This window comes from Lethenteron reissneri, chromosome 5, assembly GCF_015708825.2.
Source record: "Lethenteron reissneri isolate LAM-NWPU_2019-01 chromosome 5, ASM1570882v1, whole genome shotgun sequence".
Classification (NCBI taxonomy): domain Eukaryota; kingdom Metazoa; phylum Chordata; class Hyperoartia; order Petromyzontiformes; family Petromyzontidae; genus Lethenteron; species Lethenteron reissneri.
In genome coordinates, this window is record NC_083783.1 from 1,233,274 (window position 1) to 1,258,206 (window position 24,933).

A 24,933-nucleotide genomic window follows, 5' to 3' on the forward strand; every position below is an offset into this window, starting at 1 on the left:
GTGGTTTGATTCTTTTTTGGCATTTTTTCGCAAAATGTGAACCGTTAAACACTGAAACTAATGACAAATCCGATCACAAGGGAGAAATTCCGGTCGAACGCAAACAGAGTTCAGGAGACCGCGCCGCAGGTGGGCACATTGCACAAAATCAAAAGCGCGAGCGAAGGAGGCGTGCCGTGGGTACGAACGTCAACAGCAGTTTATTGTCTCACTCGGCACATGGCAATCGCGATCGACAAGAGGAAAAATAATTTAATCACACGGTTGTGGCCCTCGCTGTTACGGACCGCCAATCGCATGCGCGCGCCTGCTGGACGCGTGGCCACGCGCGCGCGGCTACTGCGATTTTACGCGGATCCACTCGAGGAACTTGGTGACACGGCCGTAGACGCCGGGTTTGTTGGCTCTGGCGCAGGCGTCGCCCCAGCTGGTGATGCCCGAGAGGAACCAGCGGCCGTTGGAGTCCTGGCAAACCATGGGGCCTCCGGAGTCTCCCTGCGGCACGGACGAGACGGCGTTCATGATAACTTTGCTCAAATCTTGACTTTAAACTTTCGTGACTGCAGGAATTCATAGGTTTATTTGAACCTATCTACGTGACTTTACCGAAAGACCCAAGAACTTTGCTCTGGCCATATGAGTCTTGAACGGATCGCTACAGAAGGATACTGCTGCAACTAAGCTGGACCAAAATAGTGACCAACGTAGAAGAAAAAGGTTGTACATAGAATGAATATCTGATGATGATGCAGGCAGTGATAAGAAGGAAATTGGCACTATTTGGACACATATATAGTAGGATGGACAAAAACAAGAAAATGAACAGTGTGTTGTTGTTGTTTGGAAAAATGCAAGGAACCGGAAAGAGAGGAAGACTTCAACAGAGAATGCCTTGACGACGACATCATAAGAGATTGGTGCCAGAAATATGTGGCACTACTTGAGAATATTGGCACAAGAGAAAGTGGAAGCAAATCACGAAATGTGCATTGGACACCTACGGCTATCTGCCCATGGATCGTGATGAAGACGAGTCTTGAACTTGGTTTCTATTACATCTTCGGCACAGCGCGTTCAGGCGCCACCCAGAAGCCCCTTTCTATGCCTTTTATTATCTGCCCAATCCTTTCTGGAACTTTCCATGATTCTCCACCAATCCCATAAATGTCTCCTATAACGGTGTATCCCAACCGACCCCTCATTTCCATTAAGTGTTCACGGACGACCAATCCGATGTGAATGGCTCTGCACCTTCATATCCGATTGGGGGTACCTTACGTCATCGGCTCTTCCCCCCGTGATAGGTCGTCACCCAAAGAGAGTCGGGCGCGCTATTTGAAACTCATTAGCTGGTGAGCATATATTTATTTCCGAATGAGGTATGGCTTTCCTCGGCACCCCTTACAAAACGTATTCCCGCTTCTCTATCGCACGGCCTGCCTGTACGACGCCCCGCTGCCCTCCGGTACAAAGCACGTGTGCGCACTGGGCTCCTGCCGCCTCGCAACGAGTGCCGCTCAATCTCAAACGGCCTTCTGCTTGTCGAACCCGCCCGTCGCCGCTCGAACCACGTCGCTTCTCCGGCGTGGCTCTCATTTGTCTCGAACTCGCTCCCCCCCCATGTCCTCGCTCACCTCAAATCAGAATCTGAATATTTCCTCCTCTCTTTCTTTGATTAATTCTCCCGTACCTCTCAATGTCATCTTTTAGTTAAACTTGTGCGCGTAAAAAATGTCATAATTAACGAATTAACGGAAGTTACAACTGTAACAGTGCTGTTTGTTGCTAGCCACGTGTCGTTTTGGGCCCTTTGGCGTGCACTTGGTGACCGTGGGAGAGAGGAAACCAACCCCTGAGGATTGTACGTATGTATGTTGAACTTCTTTCGCACCGTACGTAGCCAACCTTGCTAATCGGGGGTGCGGTTGGCACCCGGCTCGGGATGGGGGTGGGGTGGGGGGTGGGGGCCTGGGTGGCATCTCACTTGGCAGGTGTCGATTTGACCCTCGGGATATCCGGCGCACAGCATGCGATTGGTGATCTGGTCCGCCGAATACGCCCCGGCGCCCGGCAGGACACAGTGGCTCATTATCGCCACCGCGGCTTCCTGGAGTACGTTGGGCAGGTCACCTGCGGAGCGGGGGGGACAAGGACGTACGCCAAGGATCGGGCCGTATCCACCGTTCTTCACATTGCATTCGTGCAGTGCCGTCCATGAGCAGAGACTGGGTAGAAAGCACACTTACAGGCAGCGTGGGAGCCATCCGGTTACGAGGTTATGTTTAGGCAAGAGCCACCATTTAACGGTTATCGCGTGTGGATCGGTCAGGTGGTTGGCGCAATCCACATATAAATAATAATATTAGTATATTACCATTATGTGGCTGAACCTAGAAGCGTGCTGCCTCAAGGGCGCCACGGTGGCGAGATGTTAAATACCTCGCTTGGTATACAGGAGATCATGGGTTTGATCCTGACCCTGATGCATGTATATTTGGAGTTTGCGTGTCTCTCTCTCCCCATAGTCACGTTGATTTTTCTCTGACTCCTCCGGTTTTTTGCCTCCACATTTAGAAACATGCGTTCAGAATATGCAGCTGCCTTACATTTCCATGTGATGATAAGCCACTTTGTTGAGCTATCATTTGTGGTCCCTTCTGAAAAAAGAGTTACGTAGCCCACTGAGCATACCTGGTAAAATAAAAAATAGTTTAGTACTGTATAGCTTAGTTCCTCCACTAGCTGATCACACAACGTGGAGACACTGATCCTTTGTGCACTCACCACCGTAACTCAGAGTGCCCCAGCCGGAAATGAAGCACGATTTCCCCGGGTAGGGAAACCTCTGAAAGCGGGCCGGCAGGCAAACGGGCTGGACGTAATCGGTGAAGGAGACGCTGTCAGACAGCTCCATGAGAGCGATATCGTAGTCGTGGCTGGTTGTGTTGTAGCGCTCGTGGACGATGACCCTGCTCACGTTCCTGGCCACCACGGTGGAGGAATTGAGATCGCTGCTGGGAATGAAGGCCCAGGTAGACCGTCCAGCTTCCCGCTTGGCTACTACTGTAATGACACGAGAGGACACGTGGGCGCTTTGTGGATAAAGCCTCTCTTGGTGTTCGGCTGTTTCTCCCAACAGTCCCTGAAAGATTTCCGGTGGCGGACGCGAACGCCTACTTGGCGGTGATTTTTTTATGCAACACCTGTGGAGCTGTCTGTCAACATGCCGCTCTTATATCTTCAATATGCATGGCATCACGAAAAGAAGGATGAAATAAGCAGGGCATGTATTAAGGATGTAGACAACAAACCGGCAAAGATAATTTACAATGTAAATCTCTGGGTCTCCGTGTGAATCTCTGGGTCTCTGTGTGAGTCGTAATGATGGAAGATGAGAGGCTGGCAAAGTTGCTATACGAGGGGATACATTCTGGCGAAAGACCACACGGACGATTGAAGGCGTGTGGATGAGACGGACAGGAGAGACGTGGTGGGGAATGTCTGGACTCGGCGGCACACACGGGAGAACAGCCGGCAGAAGCAGAAACCGCATGCATTGCGGTTCCTGTTGTGTGTGCTCTGTGCACCGCTGCCAACGCAGCAGCAGCAGTAGCACCATTTGTAAAAACATTCAACCGGATCGCACTCGAGTGGGTGGCAGAGGATCGACAGCACTGGCGGAGCCGAACTGGGGCAGCAGTAGTCAGACACACTCCAATTACAGAAAATCGCTCCCTGAACCCCTTTGCATCCGATTAAAAAAATCACGTAGTCCGTCCGCGCGTGTCAAGAGTGCAGAGCCGAGCTCATCCAGCGGAGGAAGGCAGGCGGGGGGGGGGGGGGGGGAATGCTTACGCTCCGAAGCAGTGAGCGGCGCTCACGACCCAGCGATTGGAGAGAAGGGACCCCCCGCACTGGAATTTGCCATTGTAGTAGAGGATGGCCTGCCAAGGCCACGCTCCTGGCCTCGCCTCAGTGCCTCCCACTATCCGATTCCTGCTCACGCGTTCCTTCATGGGAGCCCAGCCGCACGCTGAAAGACAACATCGGTAAAATGTGGCCAGACACAACTGCCACGACGTTTCTATCTCACCCTTCATCAGAGAACCACTTCTCACAAATAAGCCTACACGCCCTCCAGTAAACTGCCTGTAAAAACAAGCACATTCTCATAGTGAACTTGAGCGAATAGTAACATTGCATGAGTGTGCATACCTTTAGAAGCCTGCAGTGGAGAGACTTTGTAAAAATCAAACCCAAAGCCTTGGCCTGCGGGATAGAGGGCGGTGCAGGATTAAGGGTCGCGATGGAATGGCTGGAGCCGCACCGCCAACGTCAACTCGTGTTCATCCACACGGAACACAGCCGTGATGTTGCGCAGTGCCACACCGACCAGCATCGATCTTAACCAATTACGGTGGCATCGAGGTGCAGCTATAAGACAGATAATGACAACAAAGTGATAGGCCCTAACGATGAACTGATAACCACGATTATCTCCGAAACAGAGCTACGACAGACGCCGTGGGCAACTCTGGCACACCGCGAGCAAAGCCGGAACACGTCACGGACAAAGCCAGTACATGCTGGGGGCAAAGCCGAGACACGCAACAGGCAACGCTGGGATATCCCGTGAGGAACGCCGGGACACGCCGCGGGAAACGCCGGGACACTTCGCGGGCAACGCCGGCAGACGCCATAGGCAACGCAGGGACACCATGAGCAACGCCAGCACACGCCACAATGTTATTAACTTCGATGCAAAGGCGAAGACGCGGCCCACCCCTACTAGGCTACCTGGCGCGAGGGTGCCCTTGACTTTGAACACGACGGTCATATTGCTGGAGAGGGAGCGAGCACCGGGCGGGAGCCTCTGGCCGCAGAAGACACCGAGGGCGTTCCCGCGCTGCGTGGCGGCGCCGCCGCTGTAAAGGGATAGCGAGGACGCCTCGCACAGCTCGTCCTCGGAGAGGCTGCGCACGCCGCCAGACAACGTGATGCACGCACGCCACACGCACGCCATGCACATCCACGCCACACACACATACACCACACACACGTCACACATGTACACAGGTTTAGCCACCGGCCGCTATATATTTTTCTGTAACATAAATACAATTGTTTATGATGCATAGGCACGGCGTGCAGTGTAGTGACATCGTGGATACCAGAGGGGTGTGGGTTTAATACTGGCCCTAGAGGGGCCCGGTGAGCGCTGAGTGATAGCGCTGGATGGCACCGCGCTTTACGTGCAGTGCCAATCCAACAGGACAGGGTGTGTGGGTGCCAGCCGAAGGATGAGGTTAATCGAGGCCATGGCACTCTGGTTGACCCGGGAGGACACGTGACCAGTGAAGTCTACTAAGGGGCCCCAGGAGGGGGCTGGTCACGTGATTGGGATCCAGATCCTTCCCAAGGATTCTGTAATGTGGACGTGGCCAAGGGCGGAGCCGGCCATGCCACAGAGAGTATAAGCCGGGTCCCGAGAGGGACCAGGGTTGTTGTTTATCCTGGAAGAAACCCTTCGTCTACGTTCTCCGTTCAATGAGTCTCCAACACGTGGACCCGGGCCGAAGCTGTTGGTCCCGGTCCGTAGTAGCAGTTACATTGTGATTAGTGTAGTTAGCCTGGTGGTCACCACCATCGGTTGTTATTCTGTTAAGGGGGAAGTTACCCCGTGTGTTGGAACTGAATAAATGTGTTGCCTCCAAGTCTGCGTCTGCGACTCAGTTTAACCCATTACATATGTAACATATATTCTTTGGGTCTTTCGGTAAAGTCACGTAAATAGGTAATTTTTTAATCAAAATTTAAAAAACCACGATGTATCGATCACAACACAAGCGGTCGTCTTCAGGTGGAAATAAAATTTATAAAAAAACAACACGTATGAATATATAGATTTTCTTCTGTAAATGGGAACTTACTTGAAAAAGCGGAAGTGCAACTTGACGAGGAAGCCGTACGGAACGTCGATGGTGATGGTGCAGAAGCCCGTCGTGAAGGAGCTCAGCTGGGCAGAGGAGGAGCTGCTCACGCTGCCCGAGTCTCCGTACAGACTCAGGGAACATCTGCGAAACGCTGCACGCAGAGAGAGAGAGAGAAGCGCTTCCGAATCCTTTCGGAAAACATCAAGGAAACGTGAAACCTTCTTCAGTCCAATCACGCAAGCACATTCCGACCTCCTTAAATCCAATTACAAAGACAAAGATCCCCCGTATAGCCTTAACAAACTGTTGGGACAAATGCTGTTAGCGAGCAACTATGAAGGCCGGTACGGCACACGAGGGGATGGGTGGCCAATACCACGCCTGGCCGCCTTTGTCTCCCTAGTGGTGATGTTTACACACTGCACTAAGTACTCATTTGAGGCTGAGTCGACCTAGGGAACGCCCAGCACTGGTTTAGATAATCGTCACTGGTGTTGGCCGTGAGTGGGCAATTGAACTCGGGTTACCGAGTTCATAGCGCAACGTGCTAATCGCTTCACTACCACTCCCCACCTTATTAAATCCAATTACAGGCACTCCTTGACATACGCGATAGACGCGTTCCTGGAAAAACGCGCGTATCTCAAAAGCTATTTTCTCATAAGAAATAATAGTAAAGGAGAGGGTTAGGGGATTTCACTCACACTCGCAGACATAATAGCCTATATTATCCAATTCTATATCAATACAATACATGTACACAATACAATACTCGTCCTTAATTCTTCACCACCTGTGCTCTCTTGCTACAGTTACCTCTCATGTATTATCCGTTCATCACCGGTGCCCCTTCTTCACCGGATGTTAGACATCCGTTCACCTGTGGTCTTAATTATCCTTTCACACTAATTATCGTACCGCACTGGCTGCTGGCAACGCCATTGGGTGGCGGTGCCAGGCTGGGGGTGGCGTGTATCTTGCGTTGCGGATGACGTTATTACGAAAATTGCCTCACGTATGTCAATAAAAGGTCTAAATAGAAAGCACGCGCTATTCCAAAATGGCGTACCACAAAAGTGCGTAAACCGGGGATTGCCTGTACACAATCACTCATCTTGAACTTGCTGGACTTCATCCTGACCATCTGAGGATGCGTAGGCGCAGTTTAAACCAAAACATAATTTATCCAAAAACAGAATTGAGCGGCAACGATACATTTTCTGCCGCCTTAAACCGGGGAGCGAGCTGAAACGACTGCGATCGGGCATAATGTTGGCACATAATGTACATGCATAATGTACATAAATTATGTATGTTGATTAACTGTGAATAACACCAACCAATAACCGATATTCATTGTAATTTCTAGGACTACATTAACTCCGCCCCTCTGTACTTCACAAGTGACGACATCACATTCACCTCCTCTATTTAAGACCGAAGCAGGAGGATTTCTCCACAATTCTGGCTGTCGCCTGATGAGGCTGGTTGTTGTAATTACCGGTGAAACGTCATAGTACTTGAATTGTACATTTTGTGGGTTTACTCTCCAACACACAACCGGTGTGCTGTACTAGTAACCAATTGGCACGTTTTGCTTATGCGTTAAACCTTACTCATTGGCCTGTATCGAGTTGGTGGTGGGTTTAACGAGACATTTATATTTTCGAGATCTAATCCCCAAAAAATCTCTTATGGATAAGATTGGTCGCGAAAGCCCTACTACTACTATGTGTCAGAGCGTTTGCTTGTCCATGGTGCTGGGTGGCAGTGGCGGCGGTGGTGGTAAGTCTGCCAATCGTTACGTGGCGGCGGTAGCGGCCTAACACCACCAGGCCAACGAGGAGATGGCCACGGCACTGTATAAGCGGAGCGGCATTGCTTAGGAGTGGCCCGGTGGAGGAGCGGCTCTCACTCTCGTAGCGCGCGGAGAAGCCTGAGAACGTCTCGTAGGCGTTGCTGGTGAAGGCGACGAGAAGGGTGCTCCCCGTCGAGTAGACGTCGCCGGGCGTGGAGAGGCCAGTGAACGTGCCCAGGAGAGGTGACCCATCCGAGTCGCCATCGTACACCATCACGAAGTCGTAGTTCGTCTCGAGGCTGTGGGAGATATGCGCAGCTTCGGGCTCGCCTCCTCATGGCACGTCAATGCAGCATCGCAGCAATGGGGGGGGCTTGGGGGGGAGACGTTTCCGCGGTGCGCAGACCCTTCTCCAATTAGCACGACATTCTTGCCAGGTACGTAACTGTAATAATGGTAGATTCAGAGACAGACCTTTCATCTCTCTCCATGGAACAAAACTAAACTCAGTTTTAGGCCATCGGCTGAATCGTTTGCCGGACCGGTGTCTCACAGCAACGTATGTTAAAGCAAGCAAACTCTGCAGCGATTGTTTAACCTTCGGGGGTCTCACTGGCAAGCCCGGCCTTGGTACCTGAAGTTGGTGAAGGAGAGCTGGATGTTGTGGTCGTCCACTGCGCGTATCAGCCATGTGCAGCTCTCGTCATTCTCGTAGTTACTCGGGAAGTTGAACGACTGGACCACACCGCTGGGCCCCATCAGCTCCTCCGCGCAGGGGATTTCTGTGACGTCATTCGTAAGTAAAAATGTTGTCTAGTGGTGCACACGTTGAACTTAAAAAGAGGCGCATTCAGAGGTGCAGGTAAATCAATTGAAGAGGGCGGGGGTGGGGAGAGTCTTCAGATCCTGACAGAAACGACGACCCTGCAACCAATGTGCAGCGCAATGAGAGAGAAGGAGGGGGGAGTGTGTTGCACACGACTGGAGCTGTGACAGGGAACTCTATGTGAGTTTATGGGTCTCTGTGAGAGTCTATGGGTCTCTGTGGGAGTCTATGGGTCTCTGTGTGAGTCTATGGGTCTCTGTGTGAGTCTATGGGTCTCTGTGAGTCTATCAAGGGAATAAGTACCAGGACACTGGAGCTGCGACAGAGAAGTGACTTTGGCTGTGTCTAATTCGCGAGACGACGGTCTCAACGAGGAGGCCAATTAAACATCCGTGACTGCATGCACATAAAAAAATACCTGCAGTGTGGTGAGGGAGTGAAGGTGTTGTTGTGACCTGTGGTGTGGTCAGTGGGTGAGTGAGCAGGTGAGCGGTTGAGTGGGTGAGTTGTTGTGATCTGCAGTGTGGTGAGTGAGTGAGTGGTTGAGTGGGGGTGTTGTTGTGACCTGCAGTGTGGTGAGTGAGTGGGTGAGTGAGTGAGTGGGTGAGTGAGTGGGTGAGTGGGGGTGTTGTTGCGACCTGCAGTGTGGTGAGTGAGTGGGTGAGTGAGTGAGTGAGTGGGTGAGTGAGTGGTTGAGTGGGGGTGTTGTTGTGACCTGCAGTGTGGTGAGTGAGTGGGTGAGTGAGTGAGTGAGTGGGTGAGTGAGTGGGTGAGTGGGGGTGTTGTTGCGACCTGCGTCGAGGATGATGAACTCGGGCTACAGTGGATGAGACGAAACACTATGGGTGAATGAATCGACGGGTGAAGTTCAGGGTAACGGTAACCATGGTGGTAGCGATAAAAAAGTGACAAGCAGGCTACTGACCAGCCAGCGGTGAGCGAGCAGCTGGAGTGAATCTGTGGCTGCTGGATCATCAATCACCCCGACTGCTCTACGGTGAACTCTACGGAGTGCAGTGAGGCAGGAGCTAGGTGCTGCACCGAGCTCTGGCCTCACTAAACCATTTTTATTTTATTTTACCAGGTATATAGCTTTTCTTCAAAAGCGACCTGGCCACAAATGATAGCTCAACGAAGTGGCTCATCATCATGTGGATATTTATAGCAGCCAAATACTCTAAACGCTTGACATCGATTCTAAATGTGGAGGGAAAAACTGGAGGACCCGGAGAAAAATCCACACAACCACGGGTAGAACACGCAAACTCAAAATATACAGACATCAGGGTCGGGATCAAACCCACGTCTCCCTGCATACTCGGCAAAACAGTTAACATCTCGCCACAAATGATAGATTCACGAAGTGGCTTGTAAAATTTTTCGTAGCAAAATGATCTAAATAATCTGCATCAGCAGCAACTGCAGCGATTGTTCAGAGTTATAGCCCTCACCCGTGAACGTCGCGTTCAGCGTGTAATTGTGGCTCCGGAACGCGGGGAGGCTGATCCCGACGACGGTTCCGTCCAGTGCCGTGAGGGCCAGAGACCCCGGGCGGCACAACACGCGCACCGGCGTCACCTTGCTGGGCAGATCGGTGAGCGCTCGGGAGTGCAGCACGGCGACAGCGACGGCGGCGCCCTCCTCCTGGCATGAATCCGCGACACCGCCGCTGCCGTTGCGCTCCGTCGTGCTGCAGAGGTGAAGGGGTTGGGGGGACGCGGCGTCATCTCACGAAGCTCCGTCACACCCTGCGACGCCACGTGGCCGATCGTCGGCGCCGGTTGACTACGCTTTGCACGTAGCAGCCACAAAACTCCCTTCTTTGTACGTACTGTACGTATGCTGAACTTCTTTAGCACCGTACGTAGCCAATCATGCTAATCCCTCCTTGACGCACCCTTCCCGTGAACGTTGAGGAGAAGCCACACCCCTGGCTCGCACGCGCCCCACTGTCATTGACAAACGTTGTTGTTGGTTGCCAACGCAGTAGCAGCAGCACCCATTGCCGGATGATTCCGAAACACCTGGCAATGATCACGCTCTGTCCAGGGGGGCTGGGTGTACCGTGCTCCGCGCGTTTTGTCGATGCGAGAGAGGCGAACCTGCTCAAGGTCAGGGAGAGGCGAATCCTCTTTTGGGGGGCGGCGCTGATGAACCACACGCAGGCGTCGTTGTCGCTTTCCAAAACCCGCGGCAATTCGAGGCTTCCCGCAGGGTCGCTCAGCTGACGGTAGCACGGGCCGGGAGCTGACGGTCAGTCAAAGAGATGAACAATCTAAATTGCGCGCGCACACGAACACTGATCACACTAGTGACGATTACTGTGATTGGACATTTTACAGATTTTACTTTTGCCGTGGAGACACGAGGAGTGAAAATGGCCATGCAGAGGGTCTGGACTATGTGTAGGGTGCAAAATGGAATATGTAGACATTTAAAGAAAGGAGTTCAAGGTCTAACTCACTGATATGTGATTTATACAGCGCACCACTCACACTGCGGTCGCTTTTGGCGAGCCATCAAACAAAAGACGGTCACCGCCATTGCGCGGTACTTTCAGATGCGCTTCTGTGGCTGTCTGGAACGCTCTTCCTTCTGATATTAGGAAGTTAGTTGAGCTATGCACTTTCAAATCATCTAGAATGAAAACTCACTCCTTTAGAGCTGCTTTTGTGTTCAGTTTTGTTGTCCTTTCCCCCCCCCGCACCTCCAATTAGCATGGTTGGCTATGTACGGTGCAAAATAAGTTCAACATACATACATAGCACGTAAAATAAGCCAACCCTTCGCAAACCCTTAACGAATAAAACTGAATAAAGCAAAAACATTTGATAAAAGGAACACCACCGTAAGACAGACATTGGCGAGCAACAACTCGAGTAGCTCTGGGGCAATGAAAACCATCGCCAGCGACCAAATGAGACTGCACATGGCTCTGTTATAGAGGTGAGGTGGCTCGAGGGGGAAGAGACACCGCGCCTGGCACCGCCGAGGGAGAGGTGGGGGGGAGACTGCGTTGTTCCAGTTTTGGGTTTTCACTTCATTTGGCTGAAATGTTTAACTTTTGAGCAAAAATAATAATAATTTGCTTTTCATGTCAATAAAAGTAATCCCATTAACATTTCACGCTTTTCATCAAGGATATCAAAGTGCTGTACAGGACACAGCAGCAGCAGACTCTAAGCATAAAAATAATTATATTATAAATACATTTTAAGAATCCAGTTACTGAATTACCTCAAAGTTTAATAAGCGTATAAATAGGATTTGAGGCGCATTTTAAAAATGCCCACAGACTCGGTGATCCCTGATATTTTGTGGAAGAGCGTTCCATAGCCTGGGGCCTACACGGGGAAAAATCTTGGTCACCCATAGACCGAAGCCTCGACCTGGGAATGCATAGAAGAACTGCATCCCCACATCTTAGAGACCAAGTGATAAACATCTCTCTCATTGTAGCAGGGTGAGGGGGGTAATTGCGCCCCTAGCGTATGGATTACAAAGGCAAGTGCAGTGGACATGTGCAGTGGACACCTACGGGGCTATCTGCTCATGGCTCATGATGATGATGAAAAAGGAAAATCGGGGAGGGGGGTGAGGGTATTTCTCAGCGCACACCTGGGGGGCATGCTCCATCGGTCAGACGAACGTTATCCAGCTCCGCGGCGTAGAGCGGTTGGACGTGCGAGTCGGCCACAAACTCCAACTGCGAACAGAGGTCAGGTGCCAATCGTCTTTGCCGCCGCCGTCGCCGCGTGATCATCCTCGTCATCGTAATCGGCGTCATCGCGTTGCGTGTGTTACAATCGGAATGTTTATTTATCCCTGGGGAAGGAATCCGATGAGCTATGAAGCTCTATTTTCTTCCACCATTGGAACCTCCTTTGCCAGTAGCAAAATATGATAATTGTTTTTTTACCCTTTTATCTGGCAACAAAACTGACACCTTTTTTTACAAGGAGTCATGTTTGCATTGACCACAATACCTGCGGTTGGAATGCAAACAAAAAACACAACTCTGATAATGATATGCACTGTCCTTGATATTGATTGGTCCACACCCGAGACAGCTTTTCTTAGAGCCTAGTCTCACATGGTGTTGGACCAGATGACGCCAAAAGGTGCACAACTCAAGGACAATGCACCATCAGATCCTTACCCCGAGCTCTCATACTCTGATGGTGCATTGTCTTTGAGTTGTGCGCCTTTTGGCGTCATCTGGTCCAACACCATGTGAGACTAGGCTCTAAGAAAAGCTGTCTCGGGTGTGGACCAATCAATTTTAAGGACAGTGCATACATTATCAGAGTTGTGTTTTTTGTTTGCATTCCGACCGCAGGTATTGTGGTCAATGCAAACATGACTCCTTGTAAAAAAGGTGTCAGTTTTGTTGCCAGATAAAAGGGTAAAAAAACAATTATCTCTTTTTCCTTGTTAACAGATGTCCAATATCGGGGGCGGGTCAATGAGTCACATAACACGGTTGGTTGTAATGGAGGTTTTTGGGTTAGATCACGTAAATATAAATGTGTCGTCAAATCTGGCTGTAGCCTGATGATACTAGTTGTATTTACTGGAGAAACGTCGGACTCGAATTGTAAATGTTGTGCGTTTCCTCTCCAACACACCGGTGTGCTGAACTAGTTACGAACTGGCACGTTTGGTTTACGTGACAATCCTTACTAACTGGCTGTGTCGGGTGGTGGCGGGTTTAACGACACATTTATATTTACGCGATCTAACCCAAAAACCTCTATTATCGACACGGTTGGCTACGTATGGTGTGAAAGAAGTTCAACATACGCACGTACACGTGACCACCATCTTGCATGTACATAGTGTATTACTCCGCTTATTTACCCAGCAACGCCTCGCTGAGTCTCATAACTCTTTTTTCTTTATCCAGGAGGGTTATGCCGTGTTCTCACAGTAGGGGGGCAATGATGTTGCCGCTGTGTGTGATCCCAATTGAGTAATTAACAGGTAATTTTTCATTGGGATGTTGAGGCCAGCACCAGTTGCATGCACTGTGAGTGATTGTTAATTTGGCTATGGGAGTAGGAAATGAGAAAGTGCCGGGGGCAAAGCCACGCAGGACAGCGGAGAGGTAACAAACTCCACACAGATGCTCTCAGCCTAGCGTTTCGTGATGAGCACATACAAAGCCATACACACACAGCAGCAGTATTGTGAACAACCCCCCACGCCCGTACCAGGCAGTGTGTACCTGGAAGTGCGTACCTGGTAGTGCATGTCGCTGATATTGACGAGCCCGGTGCCCCAGTGCTCGCGAATGCCAGGCAAGGGGAAGGCCTCCCATAGCCGAGAGCGCTGCGAGGAGCTGCCGTCCGTCGCGTACAAGCCCAGGGAGCCGAGGGCCCCGCTGATTCGGAACCAGAAGCTCAGGCACTGGGAGCCGCTTGTGTTCACCACGGGAGGGCTGAGCAGACTCCACGTAGACTGGGTGTCAGGGCTGATGAGCCCAACGAAAGAGCCGCCTTGCATGGAAGGAATACCGCACGACCGCGGGCGTGAGTCTCCCGGACACTTTGTTTGGCCACTGTGGCTTTTTGTACTTTGCACTCCTATCTGTTTTTGTATTGTTTGTGTGTAACATTCTTACCTGCCCCAACTGGACATCTGCGAAAACGATCTTTATAACTCATTGGATTCCTCCAGTATGATTCTGATATTCTGATTCCCACTAATCAGGCACAACGCAAGCCCAAACCCGCCGGGGCAGGTGGTGGGGACCGTTGCCACCTCTCCTGTTTAGACCCAGAGAGTCTAGGATAATCAGCTGTGTTCGCGTGACCGAATTTTGCATTTTTACTCAGTTTATTTGACTTCTAGACTGAAATCTGGTGGCACCTGTCCCTGTTCGACACAAGATGACTCAGCATTGGCCTGCAAGTGGGCAAAAATGTGTGAGTAGGGGGAGATGATTGCTACGTGTATTCCGTTTCAAATAATTTGCAGGTTTGATTTTTTTTCCGAATTTGGCGAAATCTGGACCCATGGCGCACCTCCAATTAGCATGGTTGGCTACGTACGGTGCGAAAGATTTAATCATACACATATATACAAACATACGCACAATGGCCTACTTTTTCAAATGACACGATGTGACCTTTAACCTCCACAGGGAAGCAGACAGCGCATATTTTATCAAAACACATGGCCACAGTGCAAACTAGGTGGCCTGCTCAATTCAAACCGTGAACCTCTGCGGCAAAGGGCGACCATGACACCGCTGGGCCATGTCACCGGATAAGCATCGCGCGGCAGAATTCGCACACTTTCTTCATGACGGAACATGCTTGGGCGCCATGCCGGGAAATCGCTCATGCTCTGCTGCCTGTGTAAGAGGCATGAAGGGCTCCTACACATGCAGCCACACACTTCCTACCACACGCAGCCACACACTTCCTACCACACGCAGCTTGCCGCGCGCAGCGTGCCACGCGCAGCGTGCCAGGGATGACCGTTACAAATCACAAGGCACGAGTTCTCTACGGCAAGGGGAAACCAAGATGCTCACTGGATGGGTAGAGGTCGCCGTAGGGATTCGTGGATTGTCGGTGCTTGTAGATCCCCCAGTGGAACTGATCTTCATCCACCGGTGTCCATCCACAGAAGCCTTGCTCAAAGTCACAGTCTAAGGACGTGCGCTTCTCTGGGAACAAAGTGCACGCATGTTCAACATTTAGCTTGCTTTCAATACTCATGTCGTGACAACTTGACTTGAATGGCCCTGTCGGGGCTGACGTGGGAACGGAAAGTTTTGTTAAGGACTTTCAATTTAGCGGCCAGGAAAGCCATACAGAGCACGTGGAAGAATCACAACGCCCCCCCCCCCCCCCGCCATACTCAATGACTGAATTCATTAGGCCCAATATCAGCACTGGAGAAGCTGAGCTATATGTTCAGATGCAAGGAAGAAAAAGTAGATGGGAACATGCGGTCCATTCCTAAATCCAGTCTTAAACACCTGAACCTTAGACCAATTTTAAACCCCTGAACCCAGAACAGCAATGACCCCCCCCCCACCCCCAAAGATAATCTGAACCGCCCCCCCTCCGCCTGCTGTGATGAGTCCAGTGCGCCTGATACCATAGATGCCCCTGGCACTACCACCCAGGATGTCAGAATATTGCAATGTAAGATGTGAGGATGTGGAATAAAATATTTTATAGAGATAATTTTTTTTTTACATCGAACACCCCCCCCCCCGCCCCCCTTCCCCCTAAAAGAAAACTAACAATGATTCGACACCATCACGTGTGTGGAAGAGCAGAGGAATATATTTATTGCTTGGACGAAAAAAAAAACGAACGAACCTGCTGCTTGGTAGGTGACCTGGAATCGGTCGTAGGTGACGAGCACCACCGCGGGTCCGGAAGCGAGGGCGCTTACGGAGTCGCAGTTGGAGCCGGCGCCATGGCTGCCCAGCAGTGGCGCTGCGATGGACTGCCCGTCGTGGATCTCGTAAGACCTGGCGGAGGATGAGACCCGGTCAATCGATCCCAGGGTTACGGTACGCATACTGAAGTCTTCCCACGTCATTTGCCGATTCGCTGTCTGTGATTGTGGCTACCCGCGAAACGCATCTGGATCTCTATGCGGACTCTGTTGAGGGAGAGAGAAAATTATGAGATAAAGTGATGTGCATCATCATCATAATTTATAAACTATTGTTTAATACTTTACTATTTATTTACTTTGTTCATTATAACCATATTTGTATTGATAATTTTCACGTAAATGGATTATTTTTAGATTTATTTAAGGGGATTCATAAAAAAAAATCGCGCTAATCGGAGGTGCGGGGGAAGGATAACAAACTACACACAAAAAGCAGGTTTAAAGAAATTAGTTTCCAATCTAAATTTAAAAGTGCACAGCTCCAGTGGCTTCCTAATATCGGAAGAGCGCTCCAGACGGCCGCAGAAGCACATCCGAAAGCGCCGCGTGATGCAGCGACCGTCCTTGTTCGATGACTCGCGCCCCAGCTTTGCCCGCCGCGGGGATGACTGGAGTTCGTGTAATGGTTTATGCTCGTTGACGAGATCAGCATGGTATTGTGGTTAATTTGTGGCCAGAACTTTGTGTGTAATGAGTGCAATCTTATGATTTATGCAGGAGAGGCACAGCTGGGAGAGCCCCCGATCGGTGCGAGCAAACTGAATGTAAATCTTCGCTCAGTTCGCCTTCCGATGGTAAATGTGCAAGACTCTGTGGAGGAGTAAACCCCTTCAGCGGGGATGTTCCAGCGCATATCTCGGGCACACCGTGGTCATGGCGACTCCGATGGTGGGTATGGCGTTATAGCGTGTGCTGCAGGAGATTGCCCTGTAAGGTAACCACGCGCCACCACCGTACCGGGGGGGGGGGGGGGGGGGAAGCTGTGAGCCCTGTGAGCCTTGTGAGCGCTGTGAGCGCTCCCCCCCCCCGCACACGGTGCCCATGGGGTGGGTTCTGGGGTCCGCGTGGGAATGCGGCCGTGAGCGAGTTTGGGCTTTTGTAAAAAAAGGAAACAAATAAATAAATGGAAATCCCCAGGTGGTGTCACCGACTGGTCACGGCACGCTACCCTGAATCATAGTCTGTAAAGTAAAAACAAAGAGCTTCATAGCTCATTGGATTCTTCCAGTCGAAATTAAGATTACGATTTTTTTCGTGTGTTTTTTGGGGGTTTAGGCTGCAAATGAATTGGAGCTCAACCATTACACAGTCCCACTTGGTGCCCTTCAGTGACGTTCCCTGCCAAATCCCGACACAATCAATCGTGCCGGTCCCACAGCCAATTGTTTGAGTGCCACGGTAGCGAGATGTTAACTTCCTTGCCTGATTACCAGGAGAGGTTGTGGGTTCGATCCTGACCCTGATGATGCCTGTATATTTAGATTTTGCATGTTCTCCCCATGGTCGTGTAGATTCTTCTCCGGGTCCTCGGTTTATCCCTCCAGATTTAGAATCAACATGCATTTACAGTATTTGGTTGCTATAAATTTCCACGTGATAAGCCACTTCGTTGAGCTATCATTTGTGGCCAGGTCGCTTCTGAAAAAGAGCTACGCAGTTCATTGGGGCCTTACCTGGTAAAATAATAAATCTTTTATAGTTTTTTGTTGTTGCAGAATTTACCCACAAAAATTGCCACTCAGAGAGACAACTTTGTCGAGGCTGGTCTCAATCAGCCAGTAGCAGGGGTCGAGGGTCGACGAGTTGGTGGAGAATGAACCGTCCGTTCCATTGAATGTTCTGCCACACGAGACTGCGGGGAGAGTGCATTCACAGGGCATGCATTACAAAACTTGGTTGTGAGCAATGGGTGGCATAGTTGAGGTGTCGTACATTTTACAGCCTTCATCACGATGCATTTGGGCGAGGCCACGTAGTGATCTATTATTATTACTATTATGCTTGTGTACTAAGGACCACCTCATAGCATTGTTGAACTTCCGCCACTGGCTCAGGGCTGTGAACAGGGGATGAGCACCGATGCCTCAATGGTGACTTCAGTGGAAAGTACCACGAACTTTATTGCTTTTGATTTGTAACGTACCGCGCCTAACGTAACAGCTACAATTGCTGCCGTTGTGTATCACGTATGAGCACATACGGCTGGCTAATTGTGATGGGAAAGAGGTGCACGAACCTGTACGGATCTGCCTGAAGTTCAAGTTGAATGCGCCAGTGGGGTTTTGTAGCTCTGACTTGAAGTGGATCAGCATGTTTCCCTGGGATTTCAAAATTTGGCTGGATTGTGTGTTCCTGCACAGCACGTCCAGTATGGGTGTGTGCACCCCATCGCCGTTGTACACCGTCACCGAATTGCCCAGACATCCCGGCCGGCGGTTCGGGCTTTCTGACCCATTTACTGCATTCACACTGTGGGAGACACACACATATTAATGTTCATGCGTATGTGCATACAAAAATGCAGAGATCCCGGCTAGCATGAACAGACTGTCGGGGCGAGTGCTACTAGTGAGCGCCTATGAAGGGCGGCATGGAACACGAGATCGGTAGGTGGCCAGTGCCATGCCTGACTGCTTTTGTCTCCCAGGTGGCAATGTTTTGACAATCCACCAGGTACTCATTTGAGGCAGAGTCGTTTTAGGGGAGACCCAGAACCAGTTCAAATAATTGTCACTGGTGTTGGCCATGAGTGGGAATCGAACTTGGGTCGCCGGGTTTGTAGTACAGCATGCTAAACGCTACATTACCCCTCCCCATACATACATATGTACACAAATACAGACATACGAGCTATTTTTAGCCATTATTGTAGAACATTAGCTCCTCGCTATCAAGGAACTTGTTCTTTTCAAACCGACCGGATTTCTTTTGCTGATTCGCATTACCCTGCTCACGGTTTTTTGAGTGCTTCTCTACTGGGCTGTCCGTGCCGCGAGGCCGAAGAATCAATTCCCAAACCTCACGGCGCACCGGGCGCAGTGCGGTTGGGTTTCAGAGAACGGCCGCGGATGAACGTGGGATAAACCCTGAGAGAGCGGCCGTTTTATCATCTACATACCAGGGCACGCACGGTATGTATGCATGCATGTTGAACTTCTTTTGCACCGTACGTAGCCAACCGTGCTAATCGAAGTTCCGGGGACTGTCCCCCCCCCACACTGTGAGATTGTGACACTGCAGTTAAAACCGCTGTCACGTTCGTTAACCCTCGGGCTAATACCATCGACTCTGGTCACTTAAGAACTCAGGGTGATCACAGACGACTGCCTGGATGTATGTGCATGTGCAATGTAGCTCTCAAGAGACACTGTCTTGTCTTCTGTATATGTATTATGAATAAAGTCCACTGACAACTCAGCAAGTAACCGCGAGTGACTGTACACTTGGGTAGTGAGACAACTCTACTCAGAGACAACGTAGCTTCTAGTCTCATGACAACTCGCAGACGATGGAGACGACCCGATCCAAGGCGACGACGACGACGGTTTGCCACACCAAACAGCCCACAGCTCCGGCTCGCGGTGGTTGTAAATCCTCGCTCGGTCCGGCCATGCCCTCATTCCCGAATTCTCCTCGCCGCCCTAATTACACTTTCTCGCCATTGGATCCCGTGCTCCCCCTTACGTGACCCTGTCAACGCTCGTCCCATCAATCATCATTAGCACGCCCATTAGTAACCATGGTCCTGGGGAACCAGACTGTCCCGCTATCTCTCCGCACTGTCTCTACACATGTGTGCATGTATGTTGGACTTCTTTTGCAACGTAGGTAGCCAACCACACTAATCGGAGGTGTGGGGGGAAAGACAACAAATTAAACACAAAAGGCAGTTTTAAAGAAATGAGTTTTAAATCTAGATGATTTAAAAGTGCGTAGCTCCCAGTGGCTTCCTAATATCGGAAGGAAGAGCGTTCCAGACGGACGCAGAAGCAGATCCAAAAGCGCACGATGATGCGACGACCATCTTTGTTCGATGACGAGACCAAATCGTCGAGTGTTAGCGGCAGGGCAGCGCAAGGAAGCAGCTGGGGACTCAGTGCCCTGCACCACCAAATGTCCCTTTGGCACCACCCCAAGTTGATTCTCCTCCTCCTCCCCCCCCACACACCAGCTCTGCTGCCCCCCGTGCCCAGGGCACAGCTCCATCAGAGCAACATATGACATCCTTCCAACACCAGTTAATCTTCACCAATGGTATGGTGAAGATCCGGACTGTGCCCTCTGTTCCATGCCAGCCAACCTCAGGCACATTCTCACAGGGTGTAAAACAAGCCTCACCCAAGGACGCTACACTTGGCGTCACAACCAAGTCCTTAAAAACCTTGCGTCCGCCCTGGAGGACAAGCGAGCTGCCACCAACTCCCTACCACCCCCAGCAGCATCACACCCCTTACGGACGACCTTTGTCCGCGAAGGGGCTAAACCACCGAAGAGCGGCTCTACACCAATAGAGCGAGACCAGCTGCGCTTGGCCCGCGACTGGAAAATGCTAGCCGACATTGGCCGGCAACTTGTGTTTCCTCCGGGGATCGCAACCACCACCCTAAGACCTGACGTGGTGCTCTGGTCCCGTTCGCTCAAGAAGGTCTTCATCATTGAGCTCACAGTACCCTGGGAGGACTCAGTAGATGAGGCTTATGAGCGAAAACATCTGCGCTATGCCGATCTAGCTGCCGAAGCACGGCATCATGGCTGGAACACAGAAGTCCGACCAGTGGAGGTGGGCTGCAGAGGTTTTGTGGCAACATCTACAACCAGACTGCTTAGAGACCTGGGAATTAAGGGCCAGAGCCAGCGTTCGGCAATCAAAGCTGTATCGGAGGCGGCAGAAGGCAGCAGTCAGTGGCTCTGGATGAAGAGGAAAGACCCCAGCTGGGCCCCAAAGTGAGAGGGCCAGGAGGTATGCAGTCAACAATGCTTGACTCAGGGAGGAGGACGCCCCTGCCATGCATAGTCCCATGGGATGTTGGCTACCAACAACAAGGCAACTCCTATGACTAATTGGGAATGGGACGCAAGCGTAGGATTGATCACCCTGTCGCTGGCCGCCTTTGGGGAGGGTGTATAGTATGAAAGGCCGAAACACCCTAGGAACCAAAGGGTCACTACTGACGATGCGCTCCCCAAATTTCACCAGGCTCACTGTTCATGAACTCTTGGAAGTGCTTGCACAAAGGATAGTAACATCTCATCCTGTGTTCTTTGGAATCAAAAGGCAGTTTTAAAGAAATGAGTTTTAAATCTAGATGATTTAAAAGTGCATAGCTCCCAGTGGCTTCCTAATATCGGAAGGAAGAGCGTTCCAGACGGACGCAGAAGCAGATCCAAAAGCGCACGATGATGCGACGACCATCTTTGTTCGATGACGAGACCAAATCGGCGAGTGTTAGCGGCAGGGCAGCGCAAGGAAGCAGCTGGGGACTCAGTGCCCTGCACCACCAAATGTCCCTTTGGCACCACCCCAAGTTGATTCTCCTCTTCCTCCCCCCCCACACACCAGCTCTGCTGCCCCCCGTGCCCAGGGCACAGCTCCATCAGAGCAACATATGACATCCTTCCAACACCAGTTAATCTTCACCAATGGTATGGTGAAGATCCGGACTGTGCCCTCTGTTCCATGCCAGCCAACCTCAGGCACATTCTCACAGGGTGTAAAACAAGCCTCACCCAAGGACGCTACACTTGGCGTCACAACCAAGTCCTTAAAAACCTTGCGTCCGCCCTGGAGGACAAGCGAGCTGCCACCAACTCCCTACCACCCCCAGCAGCATCACACCCCTTACGGACGACCTTTGTCCGCGAAGGGGCTAAACCACCGAAGAGCGGCTCTACACCAATAGAGCGAGACCAGCTGCGCTTGGCCCGCGACTGGAAAATGCTAGCTGACATTGGCCAGCAACTTGTGTTTCCTCCGGGGATCGCAACCACCACCCTAAGACCTGACGTGGTGCTCTGGTCCCGTTCGCTCAAGAAGGTCTTCATCATTGAGCTCACAGTACCCTGGGAGGACTCAGTAGATGAGGCTTATGAGCGAAAACATCTGCGCTATGCCGATCTAGCTGCCGAAGCACGGCATCATGGCTGGAACACAGAAGTCCGACCAGTGGAGGTGGGCTGCAGAGGTTTTGTGGCAACATCTACAACCAGACTGCTTAGAGACCTGGGAATTAAGGGCCAGAGCCAGCGTTCGGCAATCAAAGCTGTATCGGAGGCGGCAGAAGGCAGCAGTCAGTGGCTCTGGATGAAGAGGAAAGACCCCAGCTGGGCCTCAAAGTGAGAGGGCCAGGGGTATGCAGTCTACAATGCTTGACTCAGGGAGGAGGACGCCCCTGCCATGCATAGTCCCATGGGATGTTGGCTACCAACAACAAGGCAACTCCTATGACTAATTGGGAATGGGACGCAAGCGTAGGATTGATCACCCTGTCGCTGGCCGCCTTTGGGGAGGGTGTATAGTATGAAAGGCCGAAACACCCTAGGAACCAAAGGGTCACTACTGACGATGCGCTCCCCAAATTTCACCAGGCTCACTGTTCATGAACTCTTGGAAGTGCTTGCACAAAGGATAGTAACATCTCATCTTGTGTTCTTTGGAATCAAAAGGCAGTTTTAAAGAAATGAGTTTTAAATCTAGATGATTTAAAAGTGCATAGCTCCCAGTGGCTTCCTAATATCGGAAGGAAGAGCGTTCCAGACGGACGCAGAAGCAGATCCAAAAGCGCACGATGATGCGACGACCATCTTTGTTCGATGACGAGACCAAATCGGCGAGTGTTAGCGGCAGGGCAGCGCAAGGAAGCAGCTGGGGACTCAGTGCCCTGCACCACCAAATGTCCCTTTGGCACCACCCCAAGTTGATTCTCCTCCTCCCCCCCACACACCAGCTCTGCTGCCCCCCGTGCCCAGGGCACAGCTCCATATTTCAACTGGGGGGTGGGTTAGAGGGGGGCTATGTGAGATACGACTGTGGGCCCCTCTCCTTTCTCCCAACTCACTTTTACTAAAATAGCTAACGGATGTTTTCAACCCCGTATACGAAAATATGGTTAACAGTACGGGGGTGCATCAACCACTGAACACCTTGTGCCCATCCTCTTTACGAGTGGATTTGGGTTTCAAGGAAGACAGTCTCACGGTGACAATAAAAATAACAAAAAAAATAGGTAAAAAACTAGTTTAAAATGTACACACTTTGATTTGCACTCTAAAGTAGAAAATACAAAATTTTCACCCCAAAAATATATCAGATTTCATGTGCTGAATAAAAGTAGGTGGTTTGCATAAAGAAAATTAAACATATCGAAAGGAAGCCATCCACTTTTATTCAGTACATCTAATTTTATTATTTTCTAATTTATAATGCAAATAAAAGTGTGTGCTTTGAAAAACTTGTTTTTTACCTTTTTTGCTGTGAAAACTATTTTAACTATTTAATGGCTCTTTTATTTTACAATGTAAGGCCCACTCGAGCTATATAGCTGTTTTTCAGAAGCGACCTGGCCACAAATGAGGCCAATGAAGTGGCTTAACATGTGGAAATTTATAGCAGCCAAATACTCGAAGCACATTTCTAAAGGTGGAGGGAAAACCGGAGGGCCTGGAGAAAAATCCACGCAACCAGGGAGAGAACATGCAAACTCCAAATACACAGGTGTGAGGGTCAGCATCAATCCCATGACCTCCTGTATACAAGGCGAGCTAGTTAACATTTCGCCACCGCAAGATATTAACTCTTAAGAACAGCATCACTATAACACCTGTGAACAAATCGCCCGCAATTGGAACGCGCCCGATCTGGTTGAACCTCGAAAGTCAAGCAGATCTGAACTTGGGCAGTGCCTGGATGGGTGACCACCATGCACAAACAAATCCAAGGCTTGGCGGGCGGGCCCCATCTCTCTTTGACAGCATTCCAACGATGGCGACCCTGTCAGCTTCTCCGCCCCGGCTTATATCCACTCCTGGCCACGCCCAATTCCAGATTCTTCTCGAGGGCTCTGGTTCCCCATCACGTGTCCCTCTCGCCCCCCTTGGGGGGGTAGCCCCTTCCACCTCGTCCGGTCCCGTGTCCTCCCGGGTTCATCCAAAGGCCACGTCCTCATGCGCGCTCTCTATCACCGTTGCCAGGGCCATGCCCCTACAGCACCCCCCGTCACTGGGTACTATGGCTGCCCTCTAGTGATGTCTAGTATGTCACTACATCACCCCCCCCCCCTTCGTAAAATATAGCCGTCCTGGCTGCCACTATCTGCAAAAGATAAGAGTGTGCATACCAACAACAATTAAGAACAACCAACGAGCAAACTAAATTTTTTACCCATTCCCAATGTGGTATCGACTGTAAACTTGGTATACTTATGTCATACTGATGACAATAGTATATTCTATCATTAAAAATAAAAAAATATATATCTTTTTAAACATTTTTAAATATGTTACTAGAGGGAAGTACCCGGCGTTGCCCGGGTCTTAAAAATAATTCAAAACTACTCTTAAAAATCTAACAGCAATGCGTACTGACTGTGGTAGTACCTGCTATGATTACAGCAGTGCATACCGACTGTGATGGTTCCTGCTATGATTACAGCAGTGCATACCGATTGTGGTGGTACCTGCTATGATTACAGCAGTGAATCCCGACTGTGGTGGTACCGGCTATGATTACAACAGTGCATACCGACCGTGGTGGTACCTGCTATGATTACAGCAGTGAATACCGACTGTGATGGTACCTGGTTTCATTACAGCAGTGCATACCGACTGTGGTGGTACCTGCTATGATTACAGCAGTGCATACTGACTGTGGTGGTTGGTACCTGCTATGATTACAGCAGTGCATACCGACTGTGGTGGTACCTGCTACATCTTGTGACTGTATATAAGTAATAACT

At 50.6% G+C, this 24,933-nt stretch overlaps 1 protein-coding gene across 1 annotated transcript in view; it reads right to left on the reverse strand.

Moving 5' to 3' along the window:
* Window positions 1–181: 181 nt before the first annotated feature.
* The window catches only part of LOC133352796 (enteropeptidase-like), a 37,068-nt gene continuing 12,316 nt past the window's right edge, over window positions 182–24,933 (reverse strand). The window contains exons 5-22 of the mRNA XM_061568705.1: window positions 18,219–18,451; window positions 17,705–17,834; window positions 15,898–16,052; window positions 15,099–15,233; window positions 13,799–14,055; window positions 12,176–12,263; window positions 10,660–10,804; window positions 10,009–10,247; window positions 8,366–8,513; window positions 7,849–8,030; window positions 5,931–6,084; window positions 4,798–4,973; window positions 4,216–4,269; window positions 3,856–4,033; window positions 3,637–3,688; window positions 2,785–3,142; window positions 1,985–2,130; window positions 182–495 (exon numbers count right to left, since the gene is read on the reverse strand). Of these exons, the coding sequence (XP_061424689.1) occupies window positions 337–495; window positions 1,985–2,130; window positions 2,785–3,142; window positions 3,637–3,688; window positions 3,856–4,033; window positions 4,216–4,269; window positions 4,798–4,973; window positions 5,931–6,084; window positions 7,849–8,030; window positions 8,366–8,513; window positions 10,009–10,247; window positions 10,660–10,804; window positions 12,176–12,263; window positions 13,799–14,055; window positions 15,099–15,233; window positions 15,898–16,052; window positions 17,705–17,834; window positions 18,219–18,451 (2,989 nt within the window). The 3' untranslated portion in view covers window positions 182–336. The remainder of the gene's footprint in view (window positions 496–1,984; window positions 2,131–2,784; window positions 3,143–3,636; window positions 3,689–3,855; window positions 4,034–4,215; window positions 4,270–4,797; window positions 4,974–5,930; window positions 6,085–7,848; window positions 8,031–8,365; window positions 8,514–10,008; window positions 10,248–10,659; window positions 10,805–12,175; window positions 12,264–13,798; window positions 14,056–15,098; window positions 15,234–15,897; window positions 16,053–17,704; window positions 17,835–18,218; window positions 18,452–24,933) is intronic.